The 20966-nt window shown below is 47.5% G+C and overlaps 1 protein-coding gene across 4 annotated transcripts in view; it reads left to right on the forward strand.

The window, feature by feature from the left end:
* The first annotated feature begins 417 nt into the window (after positions 1–417).
* The window catches only part of LOC126541554 (endochitinase-like), a 41416-nt gene continuing 20867 nt past the window's right edge, over positions 418–20966 (forward strand). Inside the window, exons 1-5 of one of the 4 annotated variants that reach the window (XM_055076741.2) lie at positions 418–530; positions 4972–5176; positions 9490–9765; positions 13864–14123; positions 17324–17427. In XM_055076741.2, the coding sequence (XP_054932716.1) occupies positions 4978–5176; positions 9490–9765; positions 13864–14123; positions 17324–17427 (839 nt within the window). In that variant the 5' untranslated portion in view covers positions 418–530; positions 4972–4977. The other 3 variants (XM_055076744.1, XM_055076742.1, XM_055076743.2) reach the window with 3 other exon arrangements.

A 20966-nucleotide genomic window follows, 5' to 3' on the forward strand; every position in this document is an offset into this window, starting at 1 on the left:
AAAAAAGACAACTTGGTTTGTTCAACATTTTAGATAACCCGTCAAATATTGCGAAAATCAAACATTTCTTGGAAATTTAATCTCGCGGCTGCCAATGCACGAATGCTGATGTCACCGCGCAGGTCATGCCAGTGACGACATTCGGACGCAAAGGTCGCGGATACGCAATCGCGTTCGAGATGGATGCGAGTGCTTTCAGCGAACAGGTAATTGCGTGTGGTCGATCAAATTGCACTTTCGCTCTGGCAGTGCCTCTGCCGTGAAGAAGACAAGCTGCTATCGTTCCCACTATAGGCCAACTATGGGCCAACGAAACGTGAAGTGAGAGCCATCCCAGCCCAAACAAACACCCTGTTTCTGCGAACTTCACCTCGACTGTCATGGCTGTATATAAGCGCACTTTGCTCGGTGCGCTTCATCGTCACCCACTCCCGGCAAGTCACGTTACGAGTAGGCAGGGCTATATTCCCGAACGTAGGTGACGCGAAAGCGAAGAAAACAACAACAAAAGGCTGCGTCTGGCACATAATGTAAGTGTTCGCGACGTTTACGTCCTGTGGAAGCCGAACGCGAGGCATGCAGCTCCCGCTTACGGGGGCGTTCAATAGAGTTTCGATTTCGCATTATTCAGCACCTGCGAAGGAAATATAGTTCCACGGCTGGAAGACGTCGAACCGGTGAGATATATGGTCGCAGCGAGCTCCCCGATATAGGGTGCTTGCAATCGTCTAGGAGGCAATGACGGCGGGCGCACATTCTTCTTATTATTTTTTTTTCTTTTAGTCGTCGCGAAGTTCGTGCTAAAGAACAGGGATAAATTGAGCATTTCCAACTTGAAAAGTAAGTTGAAAACGTAACGCGTTCTTTTAGCGACCTTTTCTTCTCTTCTGATTGTGTCATTGTGTAGCCGGTCTCGACTGTGGCCGCATGTTCACCTCCGACCAGGTCACTTGTTGAGGACAGTGACGGGCGGTAAGTGCCCGTAAGCCCAACAGGCTCGCCGAAACTTTTTTCTAATGCCGTCTCCTTCGATTAAAATATTCACGCTTCGGGTTGCTTGTCGCGATGTTCTGTACCTGACGCGCTATCCCGACTGATGATTAATAACGTTAGTGCGTTGTATCTTGCGTGTTGAAATTGACGACAAACCCACGTCTTGTTCGTGGCGATCGTGAGGTCTGTACGGGTGCCAGAATGGTGACCGAAATATGATGTAAACCGGCAATTAAAATATATTTTACGACGACTGAGCGAGCACGTGCAGCCGACTGTTTTAGTAAAGCTGGCATTTGTGAACAACGTTGTATGCCATTGAGCGCAACGTGACAGTGGGAAAGTTAGGTTTATTCTTGCCTGTAGCACAAAAAAAAAAAACAATAAAAGAAAAACTTCAATGGGGATCTAGCGTTAAATGAGAGATATGCTTTAGCATTATGTCGCACTCCTTTGAGGTCCCGGATCCACAATTTAAACCGCGTTCGCCACATTGCAAAGTGCTGTTCAAGTGCTCACTGGACACACGTCCTGCATGCCTCTTCGAGGAACAAAGTGCAACCGACGGTAGGGCGGAGCAGAGCACTGTCATTTTCACTGTATATATATTTTGCACTTTGACACTCCTAATGCTAACGCATTAAAGCGAAATCCGCCTCCATTCCACCCTGTGAAAGTGTATGTGCAGCGAAGGTGTTGCCGACGTTAGACAAGCACCACAAGCGACGTAGGTCACGCGCGCACACACAGGTGCAGAAGCGCAGCATACATCCTCATCCTTCTAGATCCTCCGTCAAACGCAAATGTCTTAATGAACTAATTGAATTTCTCAGAGTTTAAATTTCTGTTGCGCGGAAACTCAAAGAAAAAGGCCTTTTCGTGCGGCCGCTAGGTGGCGGTACAGTTTTTGGGTGAGCAAAGAACGAGCCCACGAAAAATCGCGACCAAGTAGAAGCTAACAGTTTCGCTGTGAAACGCCTGGAAATTAGTGTAAGGCGGAAAGACTGTGTGTTCACTGAGTCCGGAGCTGCCGCTTATAAGTTGATTTCCTACGAAAAGTACTATAGCATTTGGTAGTACCGCTCGCGCTCGATAGCGGCTCAATTTACATTAAGAGATATGAACGAAAATGGTAAACACTGAGTGAGAGAACGTAAGAATAAAGACCATAATGATGCAGATTTCTTTATTCACATTTATCGAAATGTGTAAATTTAGGACCGAGAAGCATAGCTTGCGAGCACAGGCTAAGTCGTTGAACTATGGTGGCCCCCTACAACAGACCGCTAAAGAAACAGAAACAGAAACAGAACACTAATACTCTGCCAGAGCTTTCGAACTTCTAATTACGGTATTATTAAACGAAAGGTGAATATACCGAGGACCTCCAGATATCAGCACCAAGCTATTACTTTCATCTGCAAGATCCTATGCCTATAGGAGTATTTTTTTCTGCATTTACCTACGGCGTTCTCTGCCGAAGATCTCTTATACCACGCAGCACTGAAGAATGGCTCTCGAACTTCAGCGACCATTTTCAATTCCTGTTATGCACGCCTCTCCTGCGCCTATGTCACGACCACTTGCGTTCGTGGAAGGCAGCCGAAGGACGCATAAAGAGTTCATTGCGTACACCGCTGGTTCAACGAGATGGTTTTGAAGGTATCGCTCATTGATATACATACATACAGTATATAGCGAATGAAAGCTTATCTGAGAAACGTTATTGGAGTTTCACGACAAATGATTAGGTTGAGAAACCATCATGCTTAGTTTGTTTAAAAGCTTCGCTTCTACTGAATGCACCCAAGTAAGTTCTGCGGCCAAATCTTTATGAAATATTACGCGTTAACTTCAAATGCATTGCAATACTTGAGCAAAAATTCAGTAAAGACATTTAATGATCGCTGTCGACAGTAATGCATTGAGCGTCGAATCAATATAAGCATACAACGCATTGCTACCGTGGAAACCAGTTATGTGTGAGGTGTGCACTGCGACGTGACTTCTCTTCAGCGCTTTCCAAAGAATATTCGGCGCCATCTAGCGGCGCCATCGCGAAGCCCGCGCATGGCCTCTGAGATGCATGGCGCGCTGGTTCGTGCGAACGCTGAGAAACGCGTCATGCGACAGCCTGGGCTCCTCTCTCGCGCTTCTTTCTAAACAAGCCGCCGCATGTACTGGCTCTGGCGAGAATCTTCTTTGAAGACACTTGCATTTGCGACGAGTGTTGAGGCTACTGCATCTTGCGTGTCTCACGTTTGCATCTGCCCCGACATTTGCTGATTTTGTTAGAACTAGAACTTTTCTATATAGACTTATACTGTTAGTCCCGCACATATGGTTGTGTTTCATTTAGGAATAGCCTAGTGCATGAATATATATATATATATATATATATATATATATATATATATAATGAACGAGAAGAAAGAGGTTGAACCGAGGGGCGCGGTATTTATTTATCACATGATAAGAAGCCAACAAACAAGGACACCAAGGACAACACAGGGGAACTTGCTTGTACTTACTAATTGAAATAAAGAGATTATAAGTTAATGGATGTGAAAGTGGAAGAAAAAACAACATCCTTTCTTCTCGTTCATTATATAAGGGGGGTCTCGAATCCGGCAACAGTGATGCCTTCAGGTAGCTCGTGTGGGTTTATTTGCCAGCTGACTTCACCCTAAAAAGATCACGTACCCGTGACGCTTGCCGTAGAAAGGATGTTCCACATCTGCCGCCAAGGTTTGTGAGTGGTGGCGCTGGCTAACACTCCCATGGTTAGTTCTAGCAGTAACACATAAATACACCAGAAAGTGGATGGGAGAACGGCGCCTCGGTAGCTAAAATGGGAGAGAATCGCACGCGTAATGCGAAGACGTGGGATCGCTTGTTCCCCACCTGCGGCAAGTTTTTTGATCCACATTCAGTTCCATTAATTTATAATTTCATTATTTCAATTATTAAGTACAAGTAATTTCCCCTGTGTCGTCCTTGGTGTCTTTGTTTGTTGGCTTCTTATGATATATATATATATATATATATATATATATATATATATATATATATATATATATATATATATATAGTTCAATTTTATAAACCAATGGAAAGAGGTAGCCAGCAAACGGCGACAACTTCGCTGTGAAATTTTATGCATATATGAAAAGGAAATCCTTGAATTATAGCGTTTTTCTTTGCAACTTCAGCCCTTTTTTCACAGACAGACTCGAATGTCATGAGGATAGTTTGTAAAAGCGTCAGCCCACGATCACAGCGAGTATAGCAGCTACACGTGACAGCGAATGTTGTGAATTCAGCCCCTAGAAGGCTTTCCTTTGAAAGAACCACTTGAGAGACATTTTAAATACGTTCGACCGTGCGTGATTTGCTGGCGGGTGTTCCAGCCAAATTTGGTGCGCGAGCTGCTTTTTGGGAATACGAACCCCCGACTTGCACACGCCACGTCCGGTGCTTCACCAGCGCTGCTATATACGATTGAAATGTGATATCTAGGTCGCTCGGACGGTTCCGATACCGTTCTGTTACGCAGAAATACACTTTTTACACGTTCTGAAATAGCTTTACTGTTTACCTGAGTTATGAAAGGCTATGCTGAGTTGGCGTTGGTTGGTCATTGTTCTTGTAAAGACCCAACACTTGTGGAAACATGCACGAATGCTGAAGAAGGACAAACGTGTGCGCTGATAAAGAATGGGCGCTATAGTGTCTGTCTCTTTCGGTGTTCGTGCATGTGTCCACAAGTGCGCCGCCTTGACGACGACCCTTCACGTGCTCGGCAGCACGAGCTCTGGAATACATGCCGCGCATGTGCAGGTGTCACTTGGCCAGGATGGCAACAGTATATTGTATACTGCGGTAACGCCACAGGCCAAACTGCGATGCTACATTTGTTTTACGAAATGTTAATCGTATTTAGACTACAAACACGTTCATAAAGCTCTCCAACTCCAGGGCATAATGGGGGCGCCATCATTGGTCGGCCTGCTGGTTGTTATGGTCGTGGTCATCGCTCTCCATGCTGGCGAAGTGGAGGGTGGTGGAAAGGGCGTTGAGTGCGGTAAAGGGGTCAAAGGTGGCGGTTGCAAGGGCGGCGGCAGCGAAATAAAGTGGCGTGACCCGACGAGGCGCCGTCCAAAATGGGAGACATCGGGCGGTGGTAAGTCATGGGGAATATGTGCTCTAACCAACAATAGTAATAAGACCAAGTAGTTTAAGAGAAGAAGTCTTCAGCGATGTGCGATTCAGCTCAGTTCAGTTTATTTTGTGTAGTTTATTCGGAGCACGAATAGGATGAGAGAACCGTTTTATGGGATGCGACGCTGTATCTCACGCATTTTGTACTTGAAAGGGAAATTAGACAAGAGATAGAGAGAGAGAAAAAAAAAGAAAGACAGGGAAGTTAACCAGAGCTTATTTTCGGTTGGCTACCCTGTACCGGGGAAGGGGAAAAGGGATGTGATTGGTGAGAGAGACACAAATAAGATAAGCATAAAAACCATACACACAGAATACAGAAGGCGCACATTATCACACTTATTATAAATTGGTACAAAAATTGGCAAGTATGTGATTCAGGCATGAACAACTAAAAAAATACCAATGTAAATTATGCATTTGTACCAGCCATCAGTGGGCCAAAAGAAATGAAACGACATTTGGAACTCTTTTATAAAGTGACACAAGCCTGCCTTATCGTGCACTGCACTCTTGCCGTTAATCGGCGATACCTTTCTAGAAGAAAGGTTTTTCGAGCACGCTAATGGTTACTTTTCTAAGTTACGAACTCAGTAGTATCATCTGCAGTGCCCGGTGCCTTGGCTGAGGGTGGATACTGGCCTCGGATGGATCAAACAGAATCACCAGGACATAAGTGAGGCTAAAGTTAACGCAGAAAGAGACGATCCCGTTACACAATACATCAGGCTTACTGAGTCTTCATGTTCGCGTATATTAAACGCTTATTTGGAGTTGAATAACGGGACTTTTAATCCCAGCTGAAACACAGAAAAGCGGTCGCTTTTCCATGTAGAGAGTGAATGCTATCGATGCTATCGATGCAAGTTACGCATTAGCGAAATCAGGACACTCCCGCCTCGATGTAAGCTTCGAGTAAGGTATACAGCACTAGAGTAGTATATGGAATTCTGTATATAAGAAGTAATAGATGTAATACTCTACCACATCAAGTGATTAACCTGTCGAAAACAAGCCCCCTTGTCGAAAGGTTGGATCCAGCGACATTTCTTGTTCTACAACTGTTATTCACCTCAAGACTCCATTTTCCTAAAACACTCTCTCTTATTTTGGATTTATACCTCGTCAACCTTTATGCTAGGACCGATATTTACATGTAGGGCTATAACATCTGAACTAAGTTCTTAAGAGTAAGTTTTAAGGGTTCGTGAAATTTTCGCCAGGTTTGTGGGTGGCATAGGTCGAGATAAATGTTAAGAGACTTTTAGATTAGGGGGACGCAAGCGTTCGGGCCCGCTAGCGCTTGAGGCCCCAACGCCTGCGTCCCCATAATCTAAAACTCTCTATTAAAGGAGCCACCTAGTGGCAAACACGCCATCGGGCTTCATGTTGTAAGTACAACATGATGCCTAGCTGTGTCAGTTAGAAGTTACTTGATCCTGCGAATTTTCATACGAGTGGTGTCATTTCAAGACCTCAGCAAAAATAGCCGTACCGGAAGGTTATTAGCGCTAAATGAACGTCTAACCGTGCACCTCTGCAAAGGTTACTGCGATAGAGTGCACGGGAGATTCGGTGGTGAGGCTTAGCGGGTGCTTAAAGCTGCTTGTTCTGCTCTTAAGCCTTGTATCTCTGCCACGCTGCAGTGACTTTGACAACTTCAAGGGCTGGTTCTTTTCGATATTTTTATGCAACCTTGCACAAACACAGACAGACAGACAGACAGACAGACAGACAGACAGACAGACAGACAGACAGACAGACAGACAGACAGACAGACAGACAGACAGACAGACAGACAGACAGACAGACAGACAGACAGACAGACAGACAGACAGACAGACAGACAGACAGACAGACAGACAGACAGACAGACAGACAGACAGACAGACAGACAGACAGACAGACAGACAGACAGACAGACAGACAGACAGACAGACAGACAGACAGACAGACAGACAGACAGACAGACAGACAGACAGACAGACAGACAGACAGACAGACAGACAGACAGACAGACAGACAGACAGACAGACAGACAGACAGACAGACAGACAGACAGACAGACAGACAGACAGACAGACAGACAGACAGACAGACAGACAGACAGACAGACAGACAGACAGACAGACAGACAGACAGACAGACAGACAGACAGACAGACAGACAGACAGACAGACAGACAGACAGACAGACAGACAGACAGACAGACAGACAGACAGACAGACAGACAGACAGACAGACAGACAGACAGACAGACAGACAGACAGACAGACAGACAGACAGACAGACAGACAGACAGACAGACAGACAGACAGACAGACAGACAGACAGACAGACAGACAGACAGACAGACAGACAGACAGACAGACAGACAGACAGACAGACAGACAGACAGACAGACAGACAGACAGACAGACAGACAGACAGACAGACAGACAGACAGACAGACAGACAGACAGACAGACAGACAGACAGACAGACAGACAGACAGACAGACAGACAGACAGACAGACAGACAGACAGACAGACAGACAGACAGACAGACAGACAGACAGACAGACAGACAGACAGACAGACAGACAGACAGACAGACAGACAGACAGACAGACAGACAGACAGACAGACAGACAGACAGACAGACAGACAGACAGACAGACAGACAGACAGACAGACAGACAGACAGACAGACAGACAGACAGACAGACAGACAGACAGACAGACAGACAGACAGACAGACAGACAGACAGACAGACAGACAGACAGACAGACAGACAGACAGACAGACAGACAGACAGACAGACAGACAGACAGACAGACAGACAGACAGACAGACAGACAGACAGACAGACAGACAGACAGACAGACAGACAGACAGACAGACAGACAGACAGACAGACAGACAGACAGACAGACAATTAGGCTACGTCATGATACGGCGGCATGTATCACCTTGCAATAAAGGAATTGTAACCTGGGGCGCTATAACGTAAAACTATTCCAAACTTTTCTATTCCAATTCTGCAATCAGCCCACCACGATTGGTCAAAAACTATTTAGGACCACTTCACCTGTCTGTCACACGACGTCATGAAAACCGCGATAGCTCCCCGTCTGATATGACGTGTATACACTGATTGGGCATAATTTGACCGAACAAAACAAAAATAGTTATTTCTGATTCGACGCCTGTATGCCATTAGCCTATAGGCTATCGGTGAAACGTTTTCGGGCTGCACCTACTTCACCTGCCTGTCACGCGACGTCAGAAAATCGCAAAAACTTATCGCGTCACAGTGACGCGTACGCGTTAAAGATACATTAATATGCCGAACAAAACTGAATTTTCTTATCAATAGCCGCAGGCTGCCCCATTCCGAAAAGAATAAAAGATAGCTGCCTCCGATCGTTCCGTCACTGGCTACTCGCCCTTGCCGGAAAGCATGGGTTTATTTGCGCGTAATAAAGCTTTTTACGTGGCCGTGTAACGTTTCCGAAAACTTTCGGCACGTTTACGACCTCGTTCTGCCAACTCTTCTTTGCTGACGATCCGTTTTAGCGTCATTCTTAAGCTTCCGTTGCATGCCTCCGCGATTGTCGACGAGCCACCGCAAGCTAAGTAAGAGAAAGCGAACCAGTCGCAGACGCCGGCACCACCCTCTTTTTCCGGTTATCGATATTCAGTGCAGTGGCTCGGCCCCATCGAATCCCTCTCCACTTGCGCAAGCTCCTTGCCTCCTGTGAGCCAATTAGATAAGACAAGCCGCTCAGTGCAGGTAATGCTATTCGTTTTTCAAGCAAACAGAAGTGACCTCCTATAAACGAGGGGAGCATTTGATTGGTTTGTTCAGACAACCCTGCGAGCGACCGCCCGATGCTTGCGTCGGTGGTTACGCAAATATGACGTCAGGAGATTGGAATAAAAACATATTGGAATAGTTTTACGTTATACGACCCCTGTATTACCATCTTGCGCCTAACTTATCTGTTTCTGACACCTTTCTATACACAGATTTTATAACCTTAATTTACTGAGCTCATCTAGCTTTTGCATATTTATGTACTGCTAGCGGTTTCTTGCTAAGTGAACAGAATGTTCCCTAAATCTCAGCGCCAACTGCCTTGCGCATTTAGGACTGGAAAGCATTGCACTGCGATAAAGAATCCTCAAATTAGTTTTCCCGGATTGCACAAAGCAGCGGCAAGTACTATGCATTGTTAAACTCCTGGCAGCAGCATTTCGTCTGCAAGTGCTGCGCTTGTTCTCCGTGATAGCGGCAGGCGCCGGTGTCCCGTTGGACATGGGCGAGGCCAGGAACGACGGCGTGAGGTCGGACGAGGCCGATGAGCGCGCCGAGTCCCGACGCGACGAGAGAGCGCCCCTGGTCTGCTTCGTCCGCGGCGAGCAGTTCCACCGGTCGGGAATGAAGCCGTTCGACGTGAAATCCCTGCCGCTCGAAAAGTGCACCCACATTGTCTACTCGTTCCTGGAGACGGACAACACGACCGGGGAGCTCATGTTCCGTAAGAGAGACGGCAAAGACGAGAAGGGTGCGTTTTGTCCTTATTTTCCTAGTACCACGCCACTCGGCTTCAGTGATTAAACAGGTATTTTGTTTGACGCAATATGCTTCGCCTAAATGCGGTCTTTCTAATTGAATGTACTCGTCTAGTTTAGCGATTAGACGAAAATTTTCTGATAATGCCTAGACAAGCACAGTCAGTGAAGATTAAAATTTGTTAAAGGAAGAGGGCCTCAATTCGAAAATTTCTTTTACGTGAGAGTGAAAGCATTATCTCATTTTCCGGTGTGTGGACGCCTCCCGCCGATGGTAGTGATCACCGTGATGGAAAGAAAGACGATCGTAGCGGCCATACTCAGTCGCGGACGGCACTTACAAAAGAAAAAGAATCAATCAATCAATGAATCAATCAATCAATCGTACGGTTGAAATATCGCCCTGTAGGTGAAACAATGCTCTAGGAGGTTGTTCATCCAAGGGGGACATCTACAGGCGCCGAACTGCTATTTTTATACGTCATGCGATATCACGTGGCTTCTAGTTACTGCGAACGTTGCTAAAATGCAGTCAGCTTACGCGCGAGGGCACTGTTCAATATGAACGGCCCTTCAGAAAAAGTCGACGTAATTTTTTTTAAATTCTGTGTCGACCCTACGCTGCTGTAGGCGTCTATGAGATCGCCGAGAAGAAACAATTTCCATGGGTTTTCCCGTCACTGGCATAAAGCGTGCATCACGCGTCATGGTGGCGCGATTTATTATCACGGGTGTCATTTGAGTGTACGAGATACGTGAAAGTACAGGGACGTGAAGTTGATCGATTTATGGGGCTGTACATCCCGGACCTGCGCTGCCGGCCATAACGAATTCCGTAGTGAGAAACTCCGCAACACACTGAACCAACCTTGGTTCTTTAACGTGCACCTAAATCAAAGTACGTGATCAGTTTCGCATTTCTTTGCCACCCGAGTGTGCTCGCCGCAGCGGGGCATCGAACCTGCAGCCTCATCATGTTCAGATGCTGAGCCACTGTGGCGTGTTAGATGTCAAAATCAGCAACTAACACGTATGGGCCTAAATACAAAGCTAAACTATCGCTATAAAAAGAAAATAAGTTGCAAATTATCGGGGGATTTTTGTGGTACTTCTAAATAAAATTTATGATACTGCTATAAGCACGTGTAATGAAGCAGACGCGCCTCATCTTTCCGATAACAGCTCGGAGATGACGACGACGACCCGTGCGGTGATCTGCAAGAGAACTCGGACTGTTCGCTGCTGCAAGGCTGCTGTTTATTTGCTGCTTCTCACCTTTAATTAAGCATCATTACATTGTGTGGAGATTGCTGGAATCCTTCAAGTCACCCTGGGGCACCGCAATCGTACGTTGCCCACCAACGCCGTGACTGAGGCGACCTACGCACCGACTGTACCCATGGCTACCCCTGTCACTTCCCTGCCCTTGCTCCTGCCCCTGTCAATAGCCCACTATGGCTATTGGCAGGTTCCCATGACTGAGGCTGACCGCCCAAAGACAGCTTTCATCACTTCCGATGGCCTGTACGAGTTTAACGCTATACCTACCGGGCTCTGCAATGCTTTTGCTACCTTCGATCGCATGATTGATACGATCCTTCGCGGACACAAGTGGAAGACTGGTTTATGTTACATGGATGACATAGTTGTTTTCTCACAGGATTTTCCGACACATCTCGCCCGTCTGCATGAGATCCTGACCTGTCTCACTTCAGCGGGCTTATAGATCAACTTCAAGAAGTGCCATTTGGCTGCCCGAAAATTAACTGTCTGGGGTCACGTTGTATCGAAAGACGGCATCGTTCCTGAACCCGACAAGCTTCGCGCAGTCGCCGAGTTTCCAAAGCCCACATCTATCAAGGCCCTGCGAAATTTCGTAGGCCTGTGCTCGTATTTTTGATGCTTCGTGCGGAACTTCGCTTTTATTATCGCACCCTTGATGAAGCTTGTTACTGCAAGCAAAGGCATTGCCGCGTGGTCATCAGCATGCGATGAAGCCTTTGACAAATTACGCGAGTTGCTGACTTAACCGCCGATTCTTCGCCATTACGACCCAACTGCGGCGACAGAGGTTCAAACCGACGACAGTGGTGCCGACCTTGGTGCGGTCTTGGCACAACGGAAAGCCACGCATAAAGAATACGACATGGCTTATGCCAACCGTACCCTTAAAAAATCTGAGATGAATTACACCATTACAGAGGAGGAATGTTTAGCCATCATTTGGGCGACCTTTGGGCGACAAGTTTCGTCCTTATCTCTACGGCCATCCTTTCAGCATCATCACTGACCATCACGCCCTTTGTTGGCTCTCCTCCTTGAAAATACCGTCGGGCCGCCTCGGCCGTTGGGCGCTTCGCCTGCAGGATTAGGACATTCGTGTCGCACACCACTCTGGTCGAAAGCGTTCCGACGCTGACGCGCTCTCCCGCTCGATGATGACACCTGATATGGCTTCTTTTTCCGTTCCTTCTCCGACCTCAGACCCGTCACTACTGACCGCTATTGACATGCCCTCCGAGCAACGCAAGGACCCATCACTCGCGCTGCTGCTCGACTACATTGACGTTCTATCGGTCGTTCCTTCTACGCGGACGCTACGCCGGCAAGCAGGCTACTTTACCGTGCGAGACAACGCCCTCTACCGCCACAACTATATGTCTGACGGTCGGAAATAGCTTCTGGCTATCCCTCGCCACATGCTCTCCGATATGTGCGCGTACTTCCTTGCTGACCCTCAAAGCGCCCACGCCGGCGTCCTGAAAACCTTCGCAAGGCTGCGTCAACGATATTACACGCGTGGAATGTATCGGTTTGTGCAGCAGTACATTCGATCATGCACCGCCTGACAACAAAACAAAACTCCCCTACTGGCCAACTACAGCCGCTACCGTGCCCTGCTCAACATTTTGACCACGTAGGCATCGACCTCTATGGTCCGCTACCATACAGCGGATGTGGAAACCGCTGGATTAGTGTTGGCGTCGATCACCTGACGCGCTACGCCGAGACCGCGGATCTTCCCACCGCGACCGCGCACGGCGTTGCGATGTTCATTCTTTGCAACTTCGTCCTTCGCCACGGTGCTCCTCGAGAACTACTCAGCGATAGGGGTCGTGTCTTCTTGTCAGAAGCGATACAATCCCTCCTTCACGAGTGCCAGATCATTCACCGGAAGTCGACCGCGTATCACCCCCAAACGAACGGTCTCGCGGAGCGGTTCAACCGAACACTGGGCGACATGTTGAGGATGTACGTCTCGTCCCACCACACCTATTGGGACACCGTACTCCCGTTCGGTACTTTCGCTTAAAACACCGCGACACAAGCGACCATCGGTTTTTCGCCTTTTTTTTCTGTTGTATGGCGTGAGCCTTCGTGTCCTCGGGATAATATCCTGCCCCATCGAACTGACGCTTCCGAGTGCACAACTATGTCAGAAGTCGCCCGATACGCTGAAGATTGCCGCCAGCTGGCTCATTGGTTGACCAGCGAGGATCAGGGGCGTCAGAAGACAAGACGCGACAGTCATCAGGCCACGCCCACCTTCCCTGCTGGTTCCCTTGTTTGGCTATGGATACCGCCTCACATGCCCGCCCTTTCTTCTAAACTACTTGCGCGGTACTACGGTCCGTACCGGATCATTGACGCCTCCTCCGCTGTGAACTATATCGTTGAGCCCGTCACACCATCGCCGGACCTTCATTGTCGAGGTCGCGAGACAGTGCATGTTAGCCGGCTGAAGCCTTATTTCGACCCCCTCGTCTTCTCTGCTCCCTGAGTCGCCAGGATGGTTCCGTTTCACACCCGAGGCCAATGTAATGAAGCAGACGTGCCTCGTGTTTCCGGTAGCAGCTCGGAGACGACGACGACGACCCGTGCTGTGATTTCCAAGAGAGCTCGGGAGCTGTTCGCTGCTGCTATGCTGCTGTTTATCTGCTGCTTCCCAACTTTAATTAAACATCATTACCCACGCATGGACTCGCTAAAAAAAGAAAAACCCTATCGGCGTTTTATTTGCACGCTAGTAAACATCTTGAAGACTAAAAAAAATATTGCAGAGTGTCCTATATTTCTTCTCTATATTGCAGATATCTTGAAAGAGCTGAGCAATCTAAAGCATCATTCAAAAGGGAAACACTTGAAGGTACTTTTCAGCTACGGCGCCGGTGCGCACACGCAAAGCCTGATGAAACAGATACACGACGAAGGGAAGCTCCAGAGAATGGTGGATCACATCGCGTGGTGGCTGGAGAAGCTAGACCTCGATGGCGTAAACTTCCACCTCGAGGGACCGGGTCCACCCGTCTGCAAGAGAAAGGAGATTATCACCATACTGAAATTTATCAAGGTAAGGAACTCTGCTATCTCGCTGCTTCGTGGATTATTTAGGTCAACTGCACAAGGAACAAAGACAACGAAGTAGGTGCTCCGAGTCTATGGAGTTAAAAAACATTTATCACGGCTCATCAAAATGTATGTTATCACGCAGGAGTGAAACGTGAATGGAAAGAAATAAATGACCACACCGCCTGATGAAGTGAGATGTGTAATCGGGGCTCAGCCTGGTGCGCTTTGGCCACGAGCTATATACGCATACGCTTCTGTGAATGGATCGTCTCGGTGCCATACACAGCGGCGAATGTGGAAAGTAAAATTTGCCTGATAGTATACGTGTTCGTGTTCGCGTTTCATGCTAGGGTGACAGTACATCTGTGAAATTTGCATTGTTTCCTTAATGTGCAGCTCGTCCGTGGTGGGGAGTGAATTCCTGAACTCTTAACATGAGTTTTAACTTAACATAGCGGCGCAAACTAGGACGAATTTTTCTTCAGCTATGAGGCTTTTCTTTCAAGGAACCCGTATGGATTTTCTTTGTAGCAAGAGCTACGATTGGGTAGATACCTCATTTTTGCTTTAATAATTACTTCTCTCCACCTTGCGGATTTCCGCAGAACTATTACGTCAAAATCTTAACAGTATTGTTTGAACCTTCGTTTCGTATGCCATGCATCTAGGACTAAGTGGCGTCAACTCAAAGCTCAAAGACGTCAGAATCTAACTAACTAACTAACTAACTAACTAACTAACTAACTAACTAACTAACTAACTAACTAACTAACTAACTAACTAACTAACTAACTAACTAACTAACTAACTAACTAACTAACTAACTAACTAACTAACTAACTAACTAACTAACTAACTAACTAACTAACTAACTAACTAACTAACTAACTAACTAAATAAATAAATAAATAAATAAATAAGCAAGCAAACAAACCAACATGGTGAAAGGAGCATGTAGGATACGAACTTACATATATTCTCTGCGCTGATACAGTCGTGCAACAAAATCGACGGAAATGGAAGATAGCACAATATGCGTCCAGTGGGCAACCTCCGCTAAACGCGAGCGATGCTCAGCCAAGGCCAGTACACGAGCGGGGTAGATTGTCTTCGAGTGTGATGATATGGCCAGCACTACGAATAAGGGCACCGAATATTTGCGACAGCTGCTTATCGACGACTGCGCTGTCCGGCGGGAGTCTTAGAACTTGCAGAATTTTTAAGCTGCAGGAACCGGTGGAGTGCCCAGCAGCCGCACTCTGCTGCGGCAATGGCACAGTTGACTAAACGGAATTTCAGCACGGATCTCGGAAACATATCCACACGTACTTGTAGACACGAAGCCTGTATCATCGGGTGAATAAATCGTCGAAAAGACATCGTCGTGCTCTAAACTGAAATTGTGCTGCGATTTATATTGCTTCGTTAGTTTCTTGTTTTCACGTGGTGGCGGCGAACAGCATTACCAGCAAGCTAAAGAGTTGCCGGTTTCGCCAACAGATTCAAAGCTGCCTTTCCTGGCCAACCGGGCCGGAAAAGCAGCGTCAAGTGCGACAGAGGCCATTACTTTTGGTACTGAGTATACCGCAAGCCGCAAGGCTCTTCAGCGAAATGAAATATCAGTGAGGTGGAGTATCAGTGAAGAACCTTAATATAGTCGAAGTCGAGGGATTAGGAAATGCCCTGTATATTCAAGTTTGTGCGACTCGCACTAGTCGTCTGCCGATCCCAGAGAACACCGCATGGATAACAAGAGAGAGAGAAAGGTAAAGGAAAGACAGGGAGGTTAACCAGAGATTATCTCCGGTTGGCTACCCTGTACTGCGGGAGGGGCAAGGGGATGCGATAGGTGAGAGAGAGAAGGATACAAAATAAAATAAATAATAAAAAAGCCTACACACATGCACGTACACACGAACTGTTTGTGTAGGCACTGTCACGCAGCCCGCAAAGGCGTTTCTAGTGTTACGCACTGTAACCGTACATTCCTACGTCACACAGTGCACAGTCACAATTTGTCAGACAGTCCCGTGTCTTTTAGGTACCGCAGCAGCGCCTTCACAGCGGATCGCGCTGATGTTCGCGTGGGCCAGTTTTCAAGTATCCTGTTTTCTGTCGTTGGGCGCTTGTCCAGTTTGTCTAGGGGAGCTGAGGACTGCTCTTTGCCGGTTGAAACGAGAGCACTGACAAAGAAGGTGCGCGATTGTTTCATTGCACCCGCAGAAGGCATGAATAACAAATTGCGTGTTGAAACGAGGTCCTCATGTTGGCGACTTGGTTAAGGGCTTGAAAGGAAAGACACGCTTCACATCACACAGAGTTTATGAGCATTGTAGACGAGAATTTATGAGCAAGACAGACCTCGTACTGACTTGAAGTTCGACCTTTTAGATATGAGAGGCCATTGAGCGTAGTCCGTGAAAGATCAGGCTTATGAAACTTGCTCAACAGCACCGAACGGTGACACATTAAAGGTGGACATCGTAAAAACACGCGCTGAAACATTTCACTGTAGTATAGGTACAAGCAGTGCAAGAAGGACTCGGTGCACGTGCCTGCCAGTGCATGGGACGTGCTTACATTAACTCACCCGACGATGACTTTGAGAGAGAGAGAGAGAAGAATACAGGAAGGCAGGGATGTTAACCAGTCAATAGTCTGGTTGGCTACCCTACACTGGGGGATGGGAGAAGGGGAATAGAAAGAAGGGAGAGAGAAGGTTTGAGCAGATGCGACATTGCGCGGCGGGTGAAAGCAAGGCCAGAGCTTGGCGCACAAGAGAGGATCCCTTGAGTAAACGTTCATCTGAGCATGAGCGTTGTAGATAGCGGTGCTTATGAGCAGCCACGGTGGTGGAATTCGCACAACTTATCGTCAGTGAAGCTCAGATGTTTTACTGAAGTTGCAGGAGCGTGAGCGGCGTTATTTTCAGTTTCACGAATAAAACGGCAGAAATAAAACAAGAACAATAGCAATTAATAAACGGAAATGCGTGGTACAATTGCAGTATGTAGTTTTGGGTTTCATATTCACGAAAAAGTTTTTTTTTAAAGCGAGGACACTCAGACAAGGAAACGGTCATTAAATATGCGCCGTGCACGTGAGGCCTTATAGTGTACGCCACAAATGCTCTCTTCGACGCTGTTTTCGCGCCTTCCTTAGCTTAGTTGCGTATATGCGTGTCCACCTTCTCTCGCACAGACATTACGGCGCAAGATCGAGAACAGAAAACTCATCGCGGCTCAGCTCCCCGCCTGCCGCCGGGACCACAAATGCTTCTTATTCATGAGCGAGCATATGTCCAGGTAAATATTAAGCTTTGCATCGTTTTACTTCCATAAATACTTCATTCTCAGTACCTCTTGCAATTGTGCTGTTGATGCTGCTGCTCCACCAGCACCAGAAAGCGTAAGCGTATCAGAATATTAACTGTCGCCACGAAGGAATGCTGTAGATATAGTAGGGGCGGTTTTAAGCATAAAATTCTTTTAGCTCCCGTTGTCGGCGACCTTCTAGCATAGAGAAAGAAAAAGACTATATGTATGCTTCTAGTGACTTTGAGCCAAAAAAGCAAAGCCTTTATCCGGGCACTCAAACTAGAACATCCGGGGAAGTTGCGACAACAAAACGCCATATTCCAACCCTCTGCACAGGAACGCATTGCATACGCTAGTTACTCCCAAACAAGTTACAAGAAGTATTGCTTCCGAGTTTTTGCTAATGTTTGTTCACAATATCCCTCAATGTGTAACTTGTAGTACGCTGACGTTTTATTTGTCATTTCCAATAGCGACGTTCAAAAGGTAGATACAGGACACCATACATGCACTTCAATTCTGGGAAACGGAAGTCGCTGCGCATCTACTGCGCTCGTCGAGCTGCTGTGTCGCGTGGCGCCGGAAGCGTCTGATGCGCTGCTTCAATTGCTTTCATGGAGTAAGGAAAAAGTTAGCAGACAGCATTACGTCACGCAGCCAGCCTAAGGTCCCTAGATAAAACTTGTTTTATCTGAGAACCTTGAGCCAGCCTTGGCAAGCGAACTCTCTTTGAAGCCAGCCCTTTGCTCAGTGGCGGCCCAAGACTCTTGCGCCGAGATCACGGAGCAACAATCGAGATTTGCTGAGGCGTTTGATCTCGCCTCCTTCAGGCGCTTGTCTTCTAGCTCGGTCTCCCTGGCGTCTTTCGCTGCCTGTCGTGCCTCCTTCAGCCGGTTTTTTTCTTCTAGCTGGGCATCGTCCATATGAACCAGTGCACAGTATGGCGTGGTCTGGTGGGGTGTGGCGTTGCCAAAATGCACTACACTCCATTTTAGGGTTGTGGCTAGTACCATCGCCAACCAATCTGCTTTGGTGGTTGCCATTTCATGCTTACATATACTCTCAATTGCGGGAGAGCCAGAAATTTCTTAACTGTAGCGACGAACGCTTGTTACCAAGATACGCCTGTAAGCGCGCGTTCACTCCTGGACCCTTCTGGCTAGACGCCTTGACCGACATCGCTTGGTATTGAGCTTTTGACAGTGGTTCAAAAATGCGCACGTTGGATGTTACTACTATCCATCGGCCAAGCTGGTGCAGGACAAAGCTGGTAAGCACTACGTAGTACGGCCATACTGAAGTACATGAGCGCTAGCACGCACTCCAGCTCTGTCGTGCACAAAGCAAACGCTGCAAATGCGCGCTACAGTTGCGCGTAGCTGCGTTCTGCCACGCGCCGTAGATACCGCGGCTGTCACTAGGTGCCGTGACGAGCCCGCTCTTTTAGGACGCCTCGAGAGTACCGCGTCCCTCGCTTTTGTGTGGACACACGCCGAGCGGCGCTGCCATTGTGGTATGCCCGCCCCATATGCTCGCCGTTGGGTGGGGTCAACTGCGGGAGTCTGGAATTCACATTCCTGGCGCGCTCAAACCGTACTATTTTCGCTCACGCGTTCAGAATTTGCTTTGTAGGCTCAATTAGGGCTACTTTGCAGCCAAACAAAAAAGCTATGCATCAAGGCTGATGGGAAAATAAGCCCACGCGTAGCATGAGCTTTCATTGAGTTATTTTTCTGTTTAGCGTGCGTGGTTTCTCTGATGCACGAGTGACGCCTGCAGTGTAAGACAGGAACGTTTACGCTATGCGAAATGCACGCTTTTTGATCACAGTTACTACAAACTAGCCGATTGCGAAGAAGAACCAGCCTTACGTTGGCCGTGCCTGTCTAAATGCATGAGTGGTGCATTAGAGATAATCCCGCTCGGCAACTACTAAATGAAATTTTATGTAACGTTTTGCTTCTGTTGTCCCAAAATGTAGTCTGGTGACTTGTCTAAAATGTATGCATTTGCACCTTGATCTTAAAAGACACAGAACATCGCATTCTGATAATTTTAAAACTTTGTTTTTGCAATCTTTTAACTGACAGACAAAAGTAGATATAAAGGATATGTAAGACGCGTCTTTACGTGCATGTAACGGGCAAGAAAATTGCCATTACGCCATCTACAAAATCCTTTCACAACTAAAGTTTCTCAATGGCCCCTGTACATATCTATATAGGGTTAACGCAACAGTATTGTTTGGCATCAAACACTCACACAAATGCCGCTTTGAAGATTCCTCCCTAAAGAAAGCTTTAAAAAAATTGAGCAGGACAGTCTTCGTCATAGGCGGGCGGCATCCTCATTTTAGGAAGCCATGGGTTATGGCCAATATTAGCTAACTTCTTAATATATCCTAGCGCCCGTCCGAAAATTCTAACATTGCCAAGATATAGATTTATTCTTCGTGCAATCTTTATTTTAACATTAGGTATAATTACTATGAGACATTCATAGCAATTCATGTTCGAGTCCACTCGCACGACCCGCTTGTTACAACTCGGCTACACAATACGCTCGAAGAAATAGCCGAAGCGCAACGGACCTCTCAACTGGAGCGGCTGTCCATGACCAAAGCCGGGAGGAAGATACTGGACGATCTGGGAATAGGATGCTCGAACGAGGTGGAGATGAAGCTCACCGTCCCCGAAGGGGTCCAACGCCAGACCAGAATCGACCCCATACCGGAGAACGTGAATCGCGAGTTCGACAAGGGAAGAAGCGAAGAAGAGTGGCGAGGGCCAAAGCTCTCATCGACCAGCACGCCAACGACGAACACGCGCTGTACGTGGACATGGCTGAATACCAACGGAACGCCTTCTCAGTGGTCGTCATAGAGGCGTCAACCGGCGCCACGAGGACGGCAGCGAGCGTGAGAAGCGCCGGAGCGGAACAAGCGGAGGAGGTAGCCATCGCCCTAGCCATCGCCGACGCAGACTGCCACACGGTGCTGAGTGACTCGAGACAGGCGGTGCGAATCTTTGCCAGAGGCCAAATCTGCAGGGAGGCCAAGCGCGTACTGCGAGCGGCCAAACTACAAGGCAGAAAAGTAAGACTCAATTAAGTGCTTCCCGGCGCACGCGGGCGACGCGTCGGAACGCAATGAGAACCACAACGAGACGGCAGACGCAACGGAACGTTAAAAGTGCCGCCACAACGGATCCTCAGCAAAGAAGAGTTGGCAGAGTGGCGCCGTATACGGACCGGAAGGGCTCGATAAGGTTATACTGCCACGGAAAAATGTTTATTACACGCAAATAAATCCATGCTCCCTGGCAACTCGGAGTAGCTAGTGCCAGATAAATCGGTGGGGGGCCATGTTTTATTCCTTTCGGAACGGGGCAGTCCCCGGCTATTCAGAAAAAGAATTCAGTCTTTTTCGGCTTATTAATACGTCTTTAACGCATGCGCGTCACTTTGAGGCGGTGAGTTTTCGTGGTTTTGTGACGTCGCGTGACAGACGTACAGGCGAAGTAGGCGCA

Source organism: Dermacentor andersoni, chromosome 2, assembly GCF_023375885.2.
Source record: "Dermacentor andersoni chromosome 2, qqDerAnde1_hic_scaffold, whole genome shotgun sequence".
Taxonomy (NCBI): domain Eukaryota; kingdom Metazoa; phylum Arthropoda; class Arachnida; order Ixodida; family Ixodidae; genus Dermacentor; species Dermacentor andersoni.